The sequence below is a fragment of the Marmota flaviventris genome, chromosome 17, assembly GCF_047511675.1.
Source record: "Marmota flaviventris isolate mMarFla1 chromosome 17, mMarFla1.hap1, whole genome shotgun sequence".
NCBI classification, from domain to species: Eukaryota; Metazoa; Chordata; class Mammalia; order Rodentia; family Sciuridae; genus Marmota; species Marmota flaviventris.
The window spans coordinates 21,308,465-21,326,519 of NC_092514.1; the positions used below are offsets into that span (position 1 = coordinate 21,308,465).

Sequence of the window (18,055 nt, forward strand, 5' to 3'; positions counted from 1 at the left end):
GCCCCAGAGAACTTGAGGGTGAGTCAGGTAGGCCTAGGGAAAGCCAGTCCCCTATAGGAGGGGGGCCAGGGCCTCCAGTTGGAACAGGACAGGGGTCCCAACAGCAAAGATGTCGCTGAAGGACAGAATGCTCCCTGTCGCCGGGTTGAAGAGAGGGAAGGAGGGCCAGGGTGGGGTCAGCAAAGGAAGGGCCACTTGGTGGGGACCAGAGAGTTCCAGCAGGCAGAAGAGAATCGTTATTGTGCTTATGAACACAGCAGCTCTCCGACTGCGAGAGCGAGCAGGCAGTTTGTAGGCACTAGAAGATTTCCGTGATGCATTCTAGGTCAATGAATGAGACCGAGCAGCCTCTTCGGTCAGCCCACTGACTGTACCCGCTGGCCGGTTCCAACTCAGGCAGCTTCAGATCAGGAGAGGGTCTTTTTGGCTGACAGAACCTGCCACTGAGTCCTCAGAAGGGGGAGGAGGGGACGTGGGACAGAGGGGAGCCCATGAAGGTGTGGGAGTGAGACTGGGGCCTCGCCTCTCTCCTCACTCCCCGTGGACTCTACTGGAAGAGTAAGAGCAGTCGCTCCAGATACTGGGTCTGAGTGTTGGACCAGGCCAAGGGGCTGTGTCCCCTGGGGGTATGGCTTTCTCGACCAAGGTGCACACCCCCACCTACCACAGAGGGGACCAGGGAAGGGAGAAGTACAAGGAGAGAAGCTCTGCTCCTGACCCCTGCCCTGCCCTGCCCTGCCCTGCCCGGTCCCAGCCCATCAGATGGCCCCAGCCGGGCCCCGCCAGTCACACGGTCACTTCAGTCTTGCTGGCGGTATAGCAGGTGTGGTGGCCAGGGATGTAGTGCAGCTGCTCCACCGTGTTGTGTCTGCGTGAGGCAAAGGCGTGGCGCTTGGCTGCCGTGGAGTGACTCTTGCCCAGGGTGGCGTAGGAGTTATTGGAGGCACTGGGATGGGAGTGCATCTTGGTCATGCGGTAACGGTCCAGCACGGGCGTGGACACAAAGACGTCCGTGTGCGAGATGGCCCGTGACAGCGACTGCTCGGGGAAGGCCGTCCGCTCTGGGGACAGCAGCGGGTCCTGGGAGTGCAGGCGCTCGGTGGAGAGCAGCTGCTCATCAGACAGGATGCGGTCGTAGGGCATACTGAACTCATCAGGCAGGCGCCGCTCTGGGGACAGAACCCTGTCCTGGGACATGGCCCGAATGGGCCTGCGGGGTCGTTCTCGGGGCAACGGCTTCTGCTGTGACATCTGGATGACATTGAGGGGGAGAGTGCCCCGGGCAGCCAGATCAGGCAGGTGCCTCCGTCTCATGTAATACTCATCAGCCTCCTTGTCAGCTGCAGGGGAGACAGAGAGAGAGAGAGAGAGAGAGAGAGAGAGAGAGAGAGAGAGAAAAGACAACACGTGACCCCATAGCCAGGGCCTTGGATAGAGTCCTTCAGGCAACTTGATTAACACAGACCTGTAACTCTTCCAGGACAACATAGTCAAAGTCCTTTAGTTGATGGAGTGGGACACAGAGGCTGAGACAAGTGAAGGCCATGCTACTCTACTGAATGTGCAAACTAACCCCTGGGGGCTTGTGCAGTACAGGTTCTGATGTTCTGATTCAGGGGTTTGGTAGGGGTCCAACAGTCTGCCTCTCTAACATGCTCCCAGGTGCTGCTCCTGGTCCAAGGACCACCTCAAGTAGCAAGAGGTTAAGGGGCTTCCTCAAGATTACCAGAGAGTTCATGCAGAGCTGATACAAGCCCAACTCTCTGAGCCCTCCTGCCCTGACGCTGTACCTATCTCACCACAGTCCTGAAATAGAATGGTTCCCTGTCTTGCTGAAACATCTAAGTAGCACTCAGCAGCTTTCAGATACGAGGTCTAGAGCCTCTTTGGGAGCTGGGTCACAGAATCAGCCTCCTGGTAGGATAAGTAAGATGCTCCAACTACAAGGCACTTGTGAAAATCCTTAACTTAGCAATATAGTAACACCTTCTCTGGAATAGCAGCCAATGCGCAGGAAGCCAACACACAGGCATCCAGCCCCCACACAGCCATACAATCAGCCTACACAAACTCTTGCCTGCACCCACAACTATAGCAGGCTGGAAGGATCCTATGTGTGCATTTCATTCAGATGCTCCATGCTCTTCTTCCAGACCTTCCCTCTAGACCTTTGAATTTATGTAGGACACACACAAACCTGCATTGCTCCAAATTTCAGCCATGAGACTTCCTATAGACAGCATTTGAATTTTCTGCCAAATGCAGGAATGGGGCCTGCTTCTCATTTGGCCCAGAGGAGTCGCTGATGGATATATCCTGCCTAATGAGTAACATTCCCTCATTTCAGTACATCCACCAGATTCCTCAACTCATCAGAGATGCCCTCCTCTTGCCAGAGAAACTCAATGTTCCACCACAGAGGTGTCTGATGTAAACTTGAGCCATTCTACCCAGAAGCCCTGAGTCTTGAATCACAGTTGGATGATCATCAAAAGAGATTCATGGGGAGAGCAGGGGGCAAGAGTGGTCCAAGGGTCAGAAGATCTGGAAAGGAGAGCTGTCATTCAATGAACTTTCTTGACTTCTTAGTATCTTAAACCCATCAATACCATAGCCTACCTAGACTCAAATGGCACAACTGCAGTCCCTGGATAAACCAGCTTTAACTGATGAAATGGGATTTGCACCTGAGAGGTAGAAGTCTTTGGTCCTTAAGATGGCATTGCTTTGGTTAGAGAGGGAGCTGGTTTATGAGGCTTTTGAAGGATCTCAGAGAAAGCTCTGGACACTACTACTGTCTATTTCAAGATAGGATATAGAGCAAGAAGTGCCCATGGTTTGAAAAACACAGGTGGTGTGTAGGCTAGGGAAGGCTCCTTGCAGTTGAACTGGTGCATGAGTTGAAGTGCTGCCACTTATGGGAATGTAGATCTGAGTCCTGTGGCCTCTGTTCTATCTATGGAAAGAGTGAACTCAGACCATGTACACCTTCCTGTGTACCACTCCCCTCTTTGTCCTTGGGATTCTGCACCTGTCCTCTTGGGTACCAGACAAGAGAGTGAGACAGAGGAGGATGCTTTGGAGACCCCAGAGACAGACCTCAGCCCCGAGGGGAACTTGGCTTACTTAGCCTCTTCAGAGATGAGTACTTGCTCGGGTTGGTCTTCACTGCAGACTCATAGGAGGGGGGAAGGTGAGCCAAGTTCTGGAAAGAGCGGGAGAAGGAGAGGTCATAGGGCTCGGTGGCTGATGTCAGGATGTTGTTCATCCTTGGCTTCTCTGCAAGAAAAGGGAGGAAAGTGCATTGTATTAGTGAAGACAAAAGCTGAGGTAGACAAGAGATAGGGTCCAGGTTCCCTCTCTCCACTTTCTGCCTCATCACTCACTAGAGTCCCCATTCTGCTTTCCTGAACCACTATGCTAGGACACAGCAGGTGCTGTTGACTCAGTTTCCCTCGGGTTCAGTTCCAGTTGTCAATAAGCCTAGGAGGAGGTTTTAACTGTCACTGGCTCCTATGGTGTTGACCATTCATTGAATCGCAGACTGAACTCAGACTCAGAAGTAGAATTTTTCTCCTGGGACATCACTAGGTTGTCTGATGAAAATGTAAGCCAGATGTAACTGAGGAGCATCATAAAATCATCCACTTCTATGCTAAAGTATCCTCTACTAATAGCTGCAGGAAAACCCCACTCTCTGACTCAGACAAATCGGACTTGGGAGGAGCTGCAGTGACTTGTTCTACATACCCGTGGAGGAAGTGCACCTAGGACTCAACTCTGCTGAAGTTCCTACCCACGCTCTGTGCACGATGTCATTCCACTCCTCAGACAGCTACTGCTCCTTTGGCCCTCTCCAAGCTCCACACCTGACAAGCCATTGTGAGCCTCCCCTCCAAGTATCTTACTTTAATCCCTTTCCCAGAAGCCCCTTTAGTCCTCTCTAAGGTGCTAGAGGAAAGAATGTGGGCAAACATGCTCATCACACCCTTCCTCTTCCCCTGAGATTTTTCCCTCTTCCCCTGAGATTCCAAGGTCAGAAGAGAGAGGATGGAATATCGCCCAGTGACAGACCTGGGGAGAAAATGGAGGAAGGAATGGAAAAAATGGTAAAAGGGAAATGGAGTGAATGACCAATGGGGGCACCATGCAGGGTGAGCTAGGAGCCAGATTAGGAATAACACAGGAAGGGAGAGAGCAGGGGCATGGCTGGGTAAGGGAGAGGTGGTGAGCATTGGGGTCAGAAAGGAGTGGTGGAAAGGCAGGCAAGCATGCCTTAAAGCTTGACAGGAGGAGGAGGAGCCACACACACAAAAAACGACAGGAGGTAGTTGCTGGTGGAAATAGTGGTACTATTCTCAGAAACCAGGCAGTTAAGAGGCTACCGTTTGGCTGCATCATCCCCTCCATCTTCCATGGTTGGTATACCTCTAAGAAGGGGTCTTGGGACAGATGTGCAGATGGACTGTAGTTTCCCACACCTCTTGGCAAAGAGTGTGCTGGAATCATGGACCACGAGAATTCTGTGGACAGTGGGGGAGTGAGAAACCCTCCTCGGCTTTATCCAAGGGCAACTCCAAGAATAGGGAACTCCTGGCTTCTCTATCCTTTCCTGCCTGCATTGTCACCCCCAGAACTGGGGATCGAGCCAGAGGATTTCAGCCAATCAGCTGTTGTTCATACCAGCTCGGTACATATGTGAGGGGGTGGGGGATGCTGTGCATCCCTGAGAGATCAGAACATACTGTACAGAGAGCACCTCCCTGGCATGGACCAGGACAGATGCCAAGGAAGTGGGGTGGGCAGGAAGCTGAGAGCTCTGATCCCTAGACTTGGTTCATAGCCACCAGTCCCTTAGCCTTTGTTTCTTCACTTCTGGATGTACTTGAGAAGAGCACACTTTTTTCTGCTTATTGGCATCATTCTTCCAAGGAGGACATCACTCAGCTCACCCCCTTCCAAATGCAATATTTCTGGATACTGTTGCTCCCCCACTGTTTTCTAAAGCATGACACTGAGTCAGTGCCAACTCTAACTTGCCTTTTGTCCCCATCAGGATTGCCCCTGGCCCCTTGATCATGCTTTCTCTCCTTCCTTACTCTTCCTCTATCAGATTCTCCCTTAACTCCAAGCTCTTGGTTGTGATCATGTCACATCTTTTCAGCTCACAATGATGTCTTCTCTTCTGGCTCACTTAACCCTTCTCGCAAGGTCCACCTGGGTTAGTGTCTAACTGGTCTCTCATAATTGGACCTGAGTTGGTCTTGTGGCTCTTCATCGATGGCCATCTTCTTGACAGCATATGCCTTGCTCTCGGATTTTCCTGATTATTTCCTATTACTTGGCACCAAACCAGGATCCAACTGGACCTCTGTGGTTAATCAGGCCTCCTCCTTTCTTAATAATTTCTCTGCCAGTTCCTGGGGAAAAGGTAATATCTAAGACAGGAATGCTCCCCCCACACCTTAAGCTGCTCAAGGGCAGGTACTGGAACTCATCAACCCCCATCTCCTTGCCTCAGTTGGAGGAAAGATGGCAGGAAGAGAGAGAGGGAGGATGGCTCTTCCTTTTGTACTTGGTCCTCTGTGCTTGTGCTGGCTCCTTCTGGGAAAAAAATCAGCTCAGCCTTTGCTCTTCCCATAATGTTACTGAGTCAGTGGAAGCTCTCGACACCATTGGCATCCCAGGGCTCCCTATCTCTACCCTCTGCTTTTCTCTTTTGGGATTCTTGCACAGATTGTTCTCACTCCCAAGTCTTCTGTTGCTGTCTCCAAAGTTTAACTTGGATCTTCTGCACTAACCTTCCTCCAGACTTCATTTCTGCATCCCTACCTGCCTATTGAAGGATTTTTTTTCTTGCAAATCCTATACTCATATCAAACTCTTGATGTCCAGATCCAAACTCACCATGAACAACTCCATTCCCTGTACACATGATTTTCCTGATTGCTTAGGTGGTATTATCAGCCCCTCCTCCACTCTTCTCATTAACCTTGGCTTGCTATTCTTCATGGCTCTCCTCAGCCCTGCTCAGTTACTAACAAATCTTTCTCAACATGTTTCATATATCGATCCTCCTTCCTGCTCCCTCAACACTGCCACTCTTTTCAATGATCTCTCTCAGTTGTAATTCTAGCTAGACCCTACAACCTGAAATATCTGATTATACTACTCTTTAGTCATATATTTCTACTAGGAGCACTACACTTGAGGGGCACATCAAAACAGTCTATTCCCCTACTTTTAATTAAAATGTCCCTCAACCTCGATGCTGAGGCACTGTGCAATCTCACATGAGAGTGGTAGGTCTCTACCATGTGGGTTGTTGAATTTATCTTTATATTTTTCAGACTCTCTCTCTCACTAAAACGTGAATAATGCTTATGCTTTTTCATAGCAAAGAGACAGGAATAATTGAAGCTTCACAGTTTACATGGCCATCTTATGTTCTGTTGAGCTTTGAACAGGGACTCCCCAAATAGGTTTTTCTCCGTGGTCCCAAATATTGTGACCTGGTGGGAGGATGTTAGAACCGGGGAGGGAAAAACATGGTTTTGTAACTCTTTGGCTGTCCTCCTCTGCTAAGGGTTCTCTGCCTCTTTCCCTGCCAAGAGGCTGAAGCCCAATCAGCTCTGAGTTTCATCAAATATTAATTAGTTTGGGGAAGATGGAGATAGTTTAACCAAGTCTCATGTCCATTTGTATTAATGATGCCAAAAGTAGATTTGGGCAAAGAAGTGTGTTCATCTTCTTGCCGTAGACACAGAATCTATGACCGCAAGAAGTGACACGTATTGCAAATGTAAATGAGTTGAGAAAGGATCTTGCTTCTTCTCTTTCATGGCAGGAAATCACTCTGCTATCAGAGACAGAAGCACCAAGGGGACGAAGGGAGAGTGGAGATTTGTGGCCAGGAGGAGGGCAGGCATGTGGCTCCTCAGTTTCAGTGAGTCAATGACCATGCATTTGATGCTTGGATAGGCATCCATGGTTGGAATGGAGCCACTTGGAATGAGGATGGAATGCCGAGTGCTCTCAGTCATCTCTCACCATGTGTAGGGGTCTGGGTAGCACTGCTTAAAATCGGATGATTATACTGATGATCACCTGAAAGTCACAGAAAAGAAAAATTTAAAGAAGGGCTCAAACATTCCAATGTCTCCCCAACATGACAGCAGCTCTCTTTACCTCTAAGTCTTTTTCTGACTCAAGGGAAATACTTCTAAGAAAGGCAGGAGTTAGTGTATTATGCTCCAAGAAACTGTTTTTGTCTCTCTCCTGCTGCATCTGGGCTTCCTCTGTCACCATGGTGACCCACACCCGTCCCTGGATGTGGCTTACCAGCTATACATACTTGTTGGGATAGAGGGAGGTGAAAAGGAGCATTTGGCAAGCATATGTACATAGGATGGGGAACTGAGTTGGTGGGGGGGTGCTAGGGTGTGGTTAACCAGGATTAGGATCCCTGACTTAAGGTTTTTGTTTTATTTTATTTTATTTTTTTAATTTTTTTGGTACTGGGGATTGAACCTAGGGACACTCAACTACTGAGCCACATCCCCAGTCCTCTATTGTATTGTATTTAGAGACAGGGTTTCTCTGAGTTGCTTAGGGCCTTACTAAGTTGCTGAGGCTGGCTTTAAACTCACCTTCCTCCTGCCTCAGCCTCCAAAGCACCATCGTGCCCAGCTTAAGAATTTTAAATACAGGTGTCTGGGGATATCCTGAGATGCAGCAAGCTGATGAGAACTATCCATTGCCTGAGATCAGGAGTCCTGGGTTCTAGGCTAAATGACATACCCAATAATTTAGAAGAATTTCTTTTATTAATATTGCAAAAGCCTACTTAGATAGATCCATAAAATAAACAGATTTTGGGTATTGCTGTCAAAGTCCAGAGTTCAGGGCATTCCAAGAGCTTCTAAATGGTTAGAATGGAGATTTAGCTTGCCTCTAATGTATACTCCCAACATTGTATTATTGCTACAACTCAGTGTTGTATTTTTTTAAAAATATTTTTCTTAGTTATAGAGGGCACAATATCTTTATTTTGTTTATTTATTTTTATGTGGTTCTGAGGATCTAACCCTAGTCTCACACATGTGAGGCGAGCGCTCTACTGCTGAGCCACAACCCCAGCCCAACAGTATTGTATTCTTGATTTCTCTGGTGTGTGTATCTAATTTTAACCAAGAGGCACAAGGTATTTTTTCTTCTTTATTTCAGTACTGGGGATTGACCCCAAGGGGGCTATAAGTGAACTACATTCCCAATGTTTTAAAATTTTATTTTGACACAGGGTGTCACTGAGTTGCCCAGGCTGGCCTTGAACATCTGATCCTCCTGCCTCAAACTCCCAAGTCACTGGGATTACAGGAGAGTGCCACCACACCAGCCTGCAGTCTTTGCTTTATTATACCTACACTGTGGAATATGGCTCTGTCATATTTTGTTTATTTATTTTTATGTGGCGCTGAGGATCTAACAGGGCTAGTACATCATCTTCACAGGGCTAGTACATCTGTCTCTATTTCTGTACATCTTGTGGAAATTGTCTTTCTTACCCTTGGCATTATATTCTCTGGCTACTCATTCCCTAGTTCCTTTATGGTATCCCTTTCCCTCTTCTCTAAGAACGGAGGCTCTTAGAGAAGCATTAGTTAGCATTTCCATCTCCTAAAACACTACTCTTCATGAAGACTTCAATGCCGACTTCAATGCCATTCAAAATATTCCACCCTCTTGCCCAAAGTGATAGTTCGCCAATCTGCAACTTTAGACTGAGGCAAATCTGATTTGCAATTTACATTTTAAACTGCTAATGGACATCCCTTGACATTCCTGCCCTTACTCCAGACCATAAGTCCCAAAGTGAGTTTATCATTTTATTCTCCTTTGTTCAAGTTCTAGGTACTTATGTTTCATGGGTGTGGAAGGTGGAACATCAGTCATCTTGATTGTTTTCCTCCTTTCATTCTCCATATTCACATGAACCCTCAAAGTTTTCTTCCAATTGTTTTCTACTGAATCCAGGCCCACACTATATTGTCAAGATTTTGCTTAGCTCTAAGCTCCGGCAATTTCTAAGACAAATCATCCTGTATCCTCTTAACCACATAACATTCCCCAAACCAATAAGTCTGGACTCTAAAAAATCAAGCACACTATCTAATATGATGTGGGCTTGGGCAGCAGGCCAGAATCTCTCATTTGAAGAGAATGTTCCTTCCTGAGAAAGATAAAAGTTACAGCCAGGGAAGAAAATATTTACCAAAGGTTGAATAGGACCTGGATTTAAGAAGAAGAGGAAATCCAGGAAAGGAGAGAAAATATTTTTTTTCCTCTTGCTCATTTCCAGAAACAAGGAGAAAAGTGATTCATTTCCTCCCTCCCTCCTTCTCTCCCTCCCTATCCTCTCTCAATATTTCCCTTTCTTTATTTGGTTGATTGGTTGGTTTTTAAGCAATATGGCAGTATCAACAACAGGGGTTGCCCAGGTTAAATGGTGGAGAGTTTTTAATCTAGGGTCTTGGCAACACCAGGCAAGGATTATGGATAATGCAGATTCAGATAATTTCTGATAACCGATTATACTCTATGCCCTGTGCTAAACTCATTCACATGGATTTTTTTCTTCTAAAATTATTTTTCTAATTTTAATTGTACATATTTATGAAGTTCAAATTCCATATATATATATATATATATATATATATATATATATATATATTGAGTAACGACCAATCAGGGTAGTTAGCATTTCCATCTCCTAAAACATTGAACAAAATGTTTTGGATCAACAAATAATATTTGTAGATATTTATGGGTTACAGTGTGACATTCAATACATGCGTATAACATGTACGATCAAATCATGATAATTAACATTTCCTTTTCCTTATCTCTCCTCTGTATTTGGAGTCTTTGAATCCCTCTCTTCTAGTTATCCATAGGTGTATAATAGGCTGTTGTGAACTGTAGCCCCTCCCCTTATGCTATATGCAGGACACTAGAACTTATTCCTTGTGTCTAATTGTTTTGGTATACATTATCCATCTCCCTTCTACTCCTATGGCCCCCCTCCTTCCCAACCTCTGGTAATCACTCTACTACATTCAGATCAATGTTTAAGCTTCTATATGAGAGAGAACATATGGTATTTGTCTTTCTGTGTCTGACATATTTCACTTAACATAATTCCCCCAGTTCCATTGATTTTCACATGCATTTTTTCTAAACTAATCCTTCCAAAGATCCCCATGTGATTCAGAGAAGAGTAGAATGAATATAGATTATTGGCCTATCATTTGCCAGACACTATAAAACTCTCTAAATACCTTAATTGCAATCTTTATGTATTTGTCTTTTTTTCTTTTACAGATGAGGTCATGAACTTCATCTGCAAACTCCTGTCTTGAGTTCACATATTTTGTATGTAAATACCATGCTTTTTCTTTTGTTTGAATCTCACTGAAAATGTTTTTTTTCTAACACTTGAATTTTTCCTGTGTTGGTATTAAGGAGAAATATCTTCAATTAAATATAAAGATAAAATTAAAACTGCCCTAAGATAATCACTGTGACATTTTCTTTTGTTCCACTTCTTGCATAAATAACTGTGTGTGCTTACACACCCACACACCCACACACAACCCCCACACATACTTAAATAATGTTACATGAATACTTCTGTAGATGTGTGTCATTTTTCACACAGATTATAGTTCTAAAATGGATTAAAACATGATGGTGATTTGATCCTCACCCTTCTGCAAAATTTCCAATGTATGAGGCTATTTACTGCAGTATTTTTACATTAACAAAAGCAAGGAAACAATCCAAATGCTCATACATATGTGTGGATATGCACATAGAGATAAAAATATATAGTTTCCCTATTGCAAGCATGCTGCACATGTTACTTTAATTTTTTCATACTTATCAAACATCATATTCTTGGATATATTTTCATGTTTTAAAATATGCCTTGAAATATTTTCTATAATTTCACAATGGTCTTTGTATAGAATAACCTGTTCTTTATTTCTGTATATTATTTCTTTAGATAATATTTCTATACATCATTTTTATCAAATACAGAAAAATATATTTGTTTAAGCATTATACATTGAAGTATATATATTTAAGCATACCTCTATATTTTGGTATTTAGATTGTTTAAAAGTTTAAGAATGGTATACCAAACAACCTTAATACAAATCTGTGGCAATGTATCATTTCCCTAGGCTAATAATTAAAAACATTTCTAAGTCAGCATGTCATCAATTACCCAACAGTGTGATAAAGTAGATGATAGATTTCCTCATATTGAAACACTGAACTATTCCCGGAACACATTCTATTTGATTCTGTTGTCTTCTTATTTCATTACAACTCTGGCTTGTATTTGCTTATATTTAATTGACATACATTACGCATTCATAAAATTTGTATTTTTCTGTGCTAACACTGTCAAGGAGTTTTGTTTGAAGATAATTTTTGTGAAACCAAATGGATAGCATGGAATCTTTTCCTCTACTTTGAAATTATTTATATAGCATGTGAAGTATCTGTTCTTTGGAAGTTTGAAGGAATGTAACAATAAAAATGCCTTATGTCTTGGGGGGGCAGTCCTTCTGTTAGCATAGGACTAGAGGCGTGGCTTGTATTATGTCATTGACTGCTTCACTGCTTTGGGAGGTAGATATTGTTATCATTGCCAGTTTAGAGATAAGGAAACAGGTTTTTAAAGATTGAATATTTTGCCCAATGTTATATAGCTAGCAAAAGAAGCTGGAATGCAAATCCTAGGAGACTAGCGCTAGATCCCAAATCCTTAACCAATATGTATCTTGCTTTCTCATGCTTGGCAACATAGTCCTTGCAAATTGATTCATTCAAGCTTTCTGATACTAATTTCAATTTGTAATTTATATTTTTTCTTTAAAAAAAAAACCAACCTTATTGGACATTTAAAATATTATTGCCTGAAAACTGAAATACCCCCTACAACATTCTCTATACACGAAGGCATTTCCCCTTCATTGTTCTTTATTTTTTGTATCCATGTTTTCTGAATTAGTAATGTATTCATATTATTCTCCTTTTCCAAAAAAATGACCTGTATGTATTGATCCTATATTTTTTTTCTATCTTCAAATAATTATTGTATGCTTTTGGATTTGTTAAGTCCTGCCTCTTCATTTTCTTTGGTTTTGGTTTGTTATTGTTTTATAATTTCTTGGCTTGAATCTTAGGCTATTTATTTTTCTTTTTGTTTCTATTAATAATATAAGGTTTTCTGCTCTGAATTTACATCTGGCATTATCCCATGAGCATCAGTACGCAGTGTCCTTATTGTTGTTGTGTCCTCGGTGATCTGTAATTGCAGCCTTGCTATCCTCTCTGACCCAAGAGTTATTTAGTAGAGTGTTGTTAAATTTTAAAGTGTTGTTGATTTGAACTTTTGCCATTAATTTCCAGTTTTACTGTACTGTGGTCAGAGAACAAGGCCTGTCCGAATTTTGCTTTCTGGAATTTCACTGGGATCTCCTTTGTGGGTTAATAGAAGATCAATTTTTATAAATGTTTTATGAGTACTTAGAGAAAAGGTATATTTTCACTTTGTAGAGTACAAAATTGACATCTATCTATTAAATCAGACACATGACATGCATTATTCAGTTTCTCTATACCCTAATTCATTCTTTACCTACTTAATCTGTCAAAGACCGAGGGAGTTGTGTGAAGGTCTCCCACTACTCTTCCGCACCTGTCATGTTCTCTTTGTATTTCTTACAGAAATGGTTTTATAGATCTCATAGCTACATTATGCAGCACCAAAAAAAAGACCTCATGATGCTTATATCTTCTTCATAGATGGTACCTTTATTGACATGAAATAACACTCTCTGTCCTGTTTAATGCCTTTCTTTACCTTTAAGTTCATGGAATCTGATATTTATATTGCCAGTCCAGCTTCTTTTTTGTTTGCATTTCTCTGATAAACTTTGTCTATCTTTTGATATCTAACCTTTCTATATTATGCTATTTTAAGCTTGTCTCTTGATATAAATACACATGTGTGAATATATATGAAATAGGTAATATATATTAAACATATTCTATGTATTCGTGTCTCTCTCTATATATGTATATGCATATGTGTGTATCTATCTATCTATCTATCTATCTATCTATCTATCTATCTATATATATATAGAGAGAGAGAGAGGAGAGAGAGACCTTATGTGCTTTACTACTTTCTGCTTTCTAAGTTGTCCTGATAGCTAAAGGAAATTTCTCCTGCTCATAAAACTGTCCTGTGTTCTCCTGGAGTATCCCCCCTGCTTCCTGCACCCCACCATGCACCCCAAACTCCAGGTGTTCTAGATAATTTGACCAGGTGTTTATACCTGACTTCACCTGGGCCAATTGGAATTCCTACTCTAGAAATAAGGAATCATTACAAGAGAAACAGTAGTCTCTGTATGGCTAGAAATGTGACCATGTAAACTAAGTAGCTCTGGATCATTTTGTGGGTTTAGGAGAGAGAAAATATGTCTTTAGAAACTGTAGGATGCTGCATTTTCCCAAAATGGCCCTGGTTATATATCTAGTCTCATGTGCTCCCCAGAACCTTGCCTTTCCCCCTTGAGAAGAGTATAAAAGTATAATGAAACTTGGGGGCCATTGTGACTCCTTAATGAATAGAACGCAGCAAAAGTAAGGGTGCATGACTTCTGAGACTAGGTTGCAAAAGATGATGTGCGCCCCCCCCTCCCCCGTTCTCTCTCTTTTGACACACTCAAACTTGGATCCTAGACACCATGTTGTAAGGAAGTTCAGGCCACATGAAGGGGTTACACATAAGGACTGATAATCCCAATTGAGGTCTTTGTAAATATCAACACCCACAGGCCAAACATGGGGGTGAGCAACACTTCAGATGAAGCTGATTTTAGCCTTCTAGCAGCCCCAGCTGAATCAAGTGGAATAGAGACAAGCTATCCCGCTGAATTTTGCCAAAATCACAGATTTATAAGCAAAAAGGGAGGTTGGCTTTATTGTGCCCTTTTCAGTTTAAATGTTTATTTGAGGTAGCTGCAGATTGACATGTAACTATAATAAATACAAAAAGATCCTCTGTACACCCTGCCCAGTTTCCTCAGTGCAAAACTTTAGTGCTATATCAAAATCAGTATATTCACATTGATACAGTCAAGTTACAGACATTTCTATCACTGCAAAGATTTCTCAGGTTGCCTTTTATGGCCACATCGACTTCCTTCCTGTACCCATCCCCTCATGAGCCCCTGACAACCACTGAACTGGTTACCATTTCTATAATTTTATCATTTTAAGAATATAATATAAATAGAATCATGGGCTATGTAACTTTTGGAATTGAATATTCTTTTATGAAGCATAATTCTCTGGAGTTTCACAAATAGAATCTATGTACCAATATTATATGTATGAACAGTCCACTCTTTTTTATTGCTGAGTAGTAAATGTTCCAAGGTATACATACACCACAGTTTGTTTAACCATCCACCTGTTGAAAGATGTGTGGGTTGTTCTCAGTTCTACAATCTTATAAGCAGAGATGCTATAAATATGCATGGATATGCAAGGTTTGGTGTCTTCATTTGTCTGGGATAAATCTTTAGGAGCACAGTTGTTGTATTGTATGATAGCTGCATGTTTGATTTTCAAGGAATCTGTCAAACTGTTTTCCAGAGTGGCTATGCTATGGCATTTTACATTTCTACCCAAAGAGAATGAGTGATACAGTTTATCTACATCCTTGGCAGCATTTGGTGTTGTCACTAATTTTGATTTTAGCTCTTTGTATCTACTGAGATACCTTCCTGTGGTTTTAATGTTCATTTCCCTAATGGCTAATGATATTGAGCACCTATTCATGTATTCATTCTTCATCTGAACATCTTCTTCAAGGAAATCTCTCTTCAGCCCTTTGCCTGTTTTCTAAGCAGTTTGTTTTTTTCTTTCAGTTAAGTTTTGAGAGTTCTTTTATATGTCCTAGATTCTAGCCTCTTGTTGGATATATGGTTTGCAAATATAGCCTCCCAGTCTGTAGGTGATCTTGTCATACTTTTAATAGCATATTTTCAGAGCAAATGTTAATTTTGATCAAGTTCAATTTATCAATCTTTTCATATATATATATATATATATATATCAGAAATATATATGTATACATATTTTCTGGTTTCAAGTCTAAGATCTTCTTTCTCATCCCCAGATCCTGAAGATTTTTTTTCCTGTTTTTTCTGAATATTTTATAATTTTATATTTAAATATATGATCCATTTTAAGCTAATTTCTATATAAGCTATGAGACTCAGGTTGAGGTTCTTTTTTTTAAAAAAAAACTGCTCCTGGATCATATCTTAAGAATAATATTTCCTCCATTAGTAGATTTCAATCTGTCAAGAATCATTTTCATAGGTCGGTTTCTGAGTTTTCTATTGTCTTACATTGATCTGCATGTCTTTCCCTCTGATAACACCATACAGTTTTGATTATGGTACTTAAATGACATTCTTGAAATTGATTAGACTGATCCTCCCAATTTGTTTTTCTTTTTTCAAAATTCTTTTAGCTATTCTACTACCTTTGCCTTTTCATATAAATTTTAGAATAATATTGACTATGTACAGAAACTCTTGCAGGGACATAGAAACTTTATTAAATCTTTCTATTACTTTGGGTAGAACTGATATCATTACTCTGCCTTCGTCTTCCAATTCATAAGTATGATATGTCTATTTATATTGTATCATTTTAATTCCTTTGACATTTTATACTATATTTTAAAAGTTATTTTCTTAGTGGTTGCTCTGGGATTATAATATGCATTTTAGCTTATCACAACCTTCATAATCAACTTAATCCCCATAGAATATGGGAACTTTTTTCAAATTATAACATCTTTGTATTATCATTATCAATACATTACATCATTTGTATGTACACATGTACACATAATGTTATTTTACATCATCTGTAGGCACATATGTATACATATGTTACACCTAAAAATACTGTAGGCACATATGTATACATATGTTACACCTAAAAATACAGGATTAAAACTATTGCTCTTTATATTATATCTTTAAAAAGTTAAAAGATATAAATAAATTATGTTTATAGATTCTTTTACATTATTCATATATTTTTCATTTCTGATGGTTTTCATTTCTTCCTATGGATTTGAGTTATTGCCTGGTGTCCATTTCTTTTTCGCCTGTGAGATTTCTTTAGTATTTTTTATAAGTCAGATCTGTTAGCAAAGAATTTTCTGTCTTTGTTTAGCTAAGCATGTCTCTATTTCACCTTTATTTGCAAAGGTTAATTTTGCTGGATGTAAAATTGGTGATTGGCAATTTTTCTTTTGGCACTTTGAACAGGTCTTCCCAATGGCTTCTGACCACCTTTGTTTTGCATGAGAAATCAGTCTTGAACCGCAATGCTGTTCCTCTATAGGATGAGGAGAAGGGGGGGCCAGTCAGCACTCCAAATTCATCGGGTCCCTTTCAACCATAACAGCACAGCCACTAGTACTCCCAGCCTGGCCCAACCTATGAGGACCTCTGTGCTTACCACCCTTGGGAGGATGGAGCAGCCTTAGACAAGAATGTTTGGAGCTAATAAGCACTCCCTGTTCTTACCTGAAATTCAGTAGTTTTTTAAAGCATAAATGTTTTGTAGAGAGTTGAATAACTTTGGTCCGTGTTTTTGATTCCAGGACCTTCAGAGAGATGGAACCCATAGCTTTTCATATGAGAGGGGATTTATTAGAGGAACTGGCATATATAATTATGGTGGCTGAGAAGTCCCAAGCAGGCAGTTTAGCTTCACAGTTGCTTTACAGGAAGATTTGCCCACCTTGTCCCTAGGGCATGACCAGCTTTACCTGCGTTCTAGAGAGAACCTCCCCAATTGTTCTTCATTTCCCTATCAGCCTGGAGACCTCAGAGTTAAACCAAAGATGGATGGATGTAGGGAAAAAGGGAACTTGGCTGTGTCCTCAGTCCTCAGTAGCTTAAAGACATTTCTAAGACTTCTGGTATCAGTAAAATTCCCAACATATTTTAGACTTAAGATTTTGTAGCTGGGGAGAAGAGGATCTGTGTCCATCTTTCAGATTCATTCACACATTTTAGTAGTGAGAATATTGGCTGGGAAGAATCAATCGGTATTGAAGACACCCGCAAGGAGAGTGTTATAGGCATTGCAGTTGCTTTATCCTGAGAAAGGGGAATTACTTATTGCCTAAAACTGACATATTTTCAGAAGTGATGATAGTAAAGATTCCCTGTGGCTCTTCACCTACCTTTCCTTAAATGCAGACCCAGTGGCTCCCTGCACCTGCCCCATGTCGAGGTCAGCAGCGATTCCTGTGAAGACCTCCTCTGTGCTCACATCAAAGCAGGAGCTGAAGGGTACCTCTAGGATAGTGTTTTCCAACCCAGCTCCAACTAACCAAAGGCCACTGTCTAGGGATAATGTCTAGGGGACGGAGCGTCACTTCCACCCAGGCCTCACGCAAAGCTGCTTGATCTCCACCTTTCTTTGGATTAGGCTTTGACCTAAGCATTCATTTATTTGAAGAAACATTTACACTGGTAATAAGTAAGTTTAAAATCTGTTGATCAAGTTGTTATTGGTGAGAAAAGAGGACCAAAGAAAGATGGCCCACTGTAGATTACAGAGTCAGTGGCAGAGGTCTTAGGTCTTAGGTCTCATTTCCCAGGGTTGTGATTTTTCATGATGGTCATTGAAAGCTTGCATACTGTTTATAAGTCTCATTGTGTTCCCCAGCAGAGGGTCCAAGGAGCAATTCTTGGTTCTCTGGTGGCTGTACACCTCTTTGCCAGCTCCCTTTAGCTGTCAGTACATTATATAACTGGTTTCCATGAAATATTTACTATGGATTCTGGATCCTGCATGCTATACCCTTCTTCTTGGACATTTACTATGCATACTAAAGGCTCAGAGAAGCCCAACCATAAACAGCCTATTT

At 41.6% G+C, this 18,055-nt stretch overlaps 1 protein-coding gene across 3 annotated transcripts in view; it reads right to left on the minus strand.

The window, feature by feature from the left end:
* Nucleotides 1-786: 786 nt before the first annotated feature.
* Nucleotides 787-18,055, minus strand: part of Shisa6 (shisa family member 6) — a 279,711-nt gene continuing 262,442 nt past the window's right edge. For 2 of the 3 annotated variants that reach the window (XM_027954068.2, XM_027954066.2), the window contains 2 exons: nucleotides 3,127-3,279; nucleotides 787-1,340 (listed from right to left, as the gene is read on the minus strand). In XM_027954068.2, the coding sequence (XP_027809869.2) occupies nucleotides 787-1,340; nucleotides 3,127-3,279 (707 nt within the window). Of the gene's footprint in view, nucleotides 1,341-3,126; nucleotides 3,280-7,050; nucleotides 7,108-18,055 lie in introns of all 3 variants that reach the window. The other variant, XM_027954065.2, reaches the window with a different exon arrangement.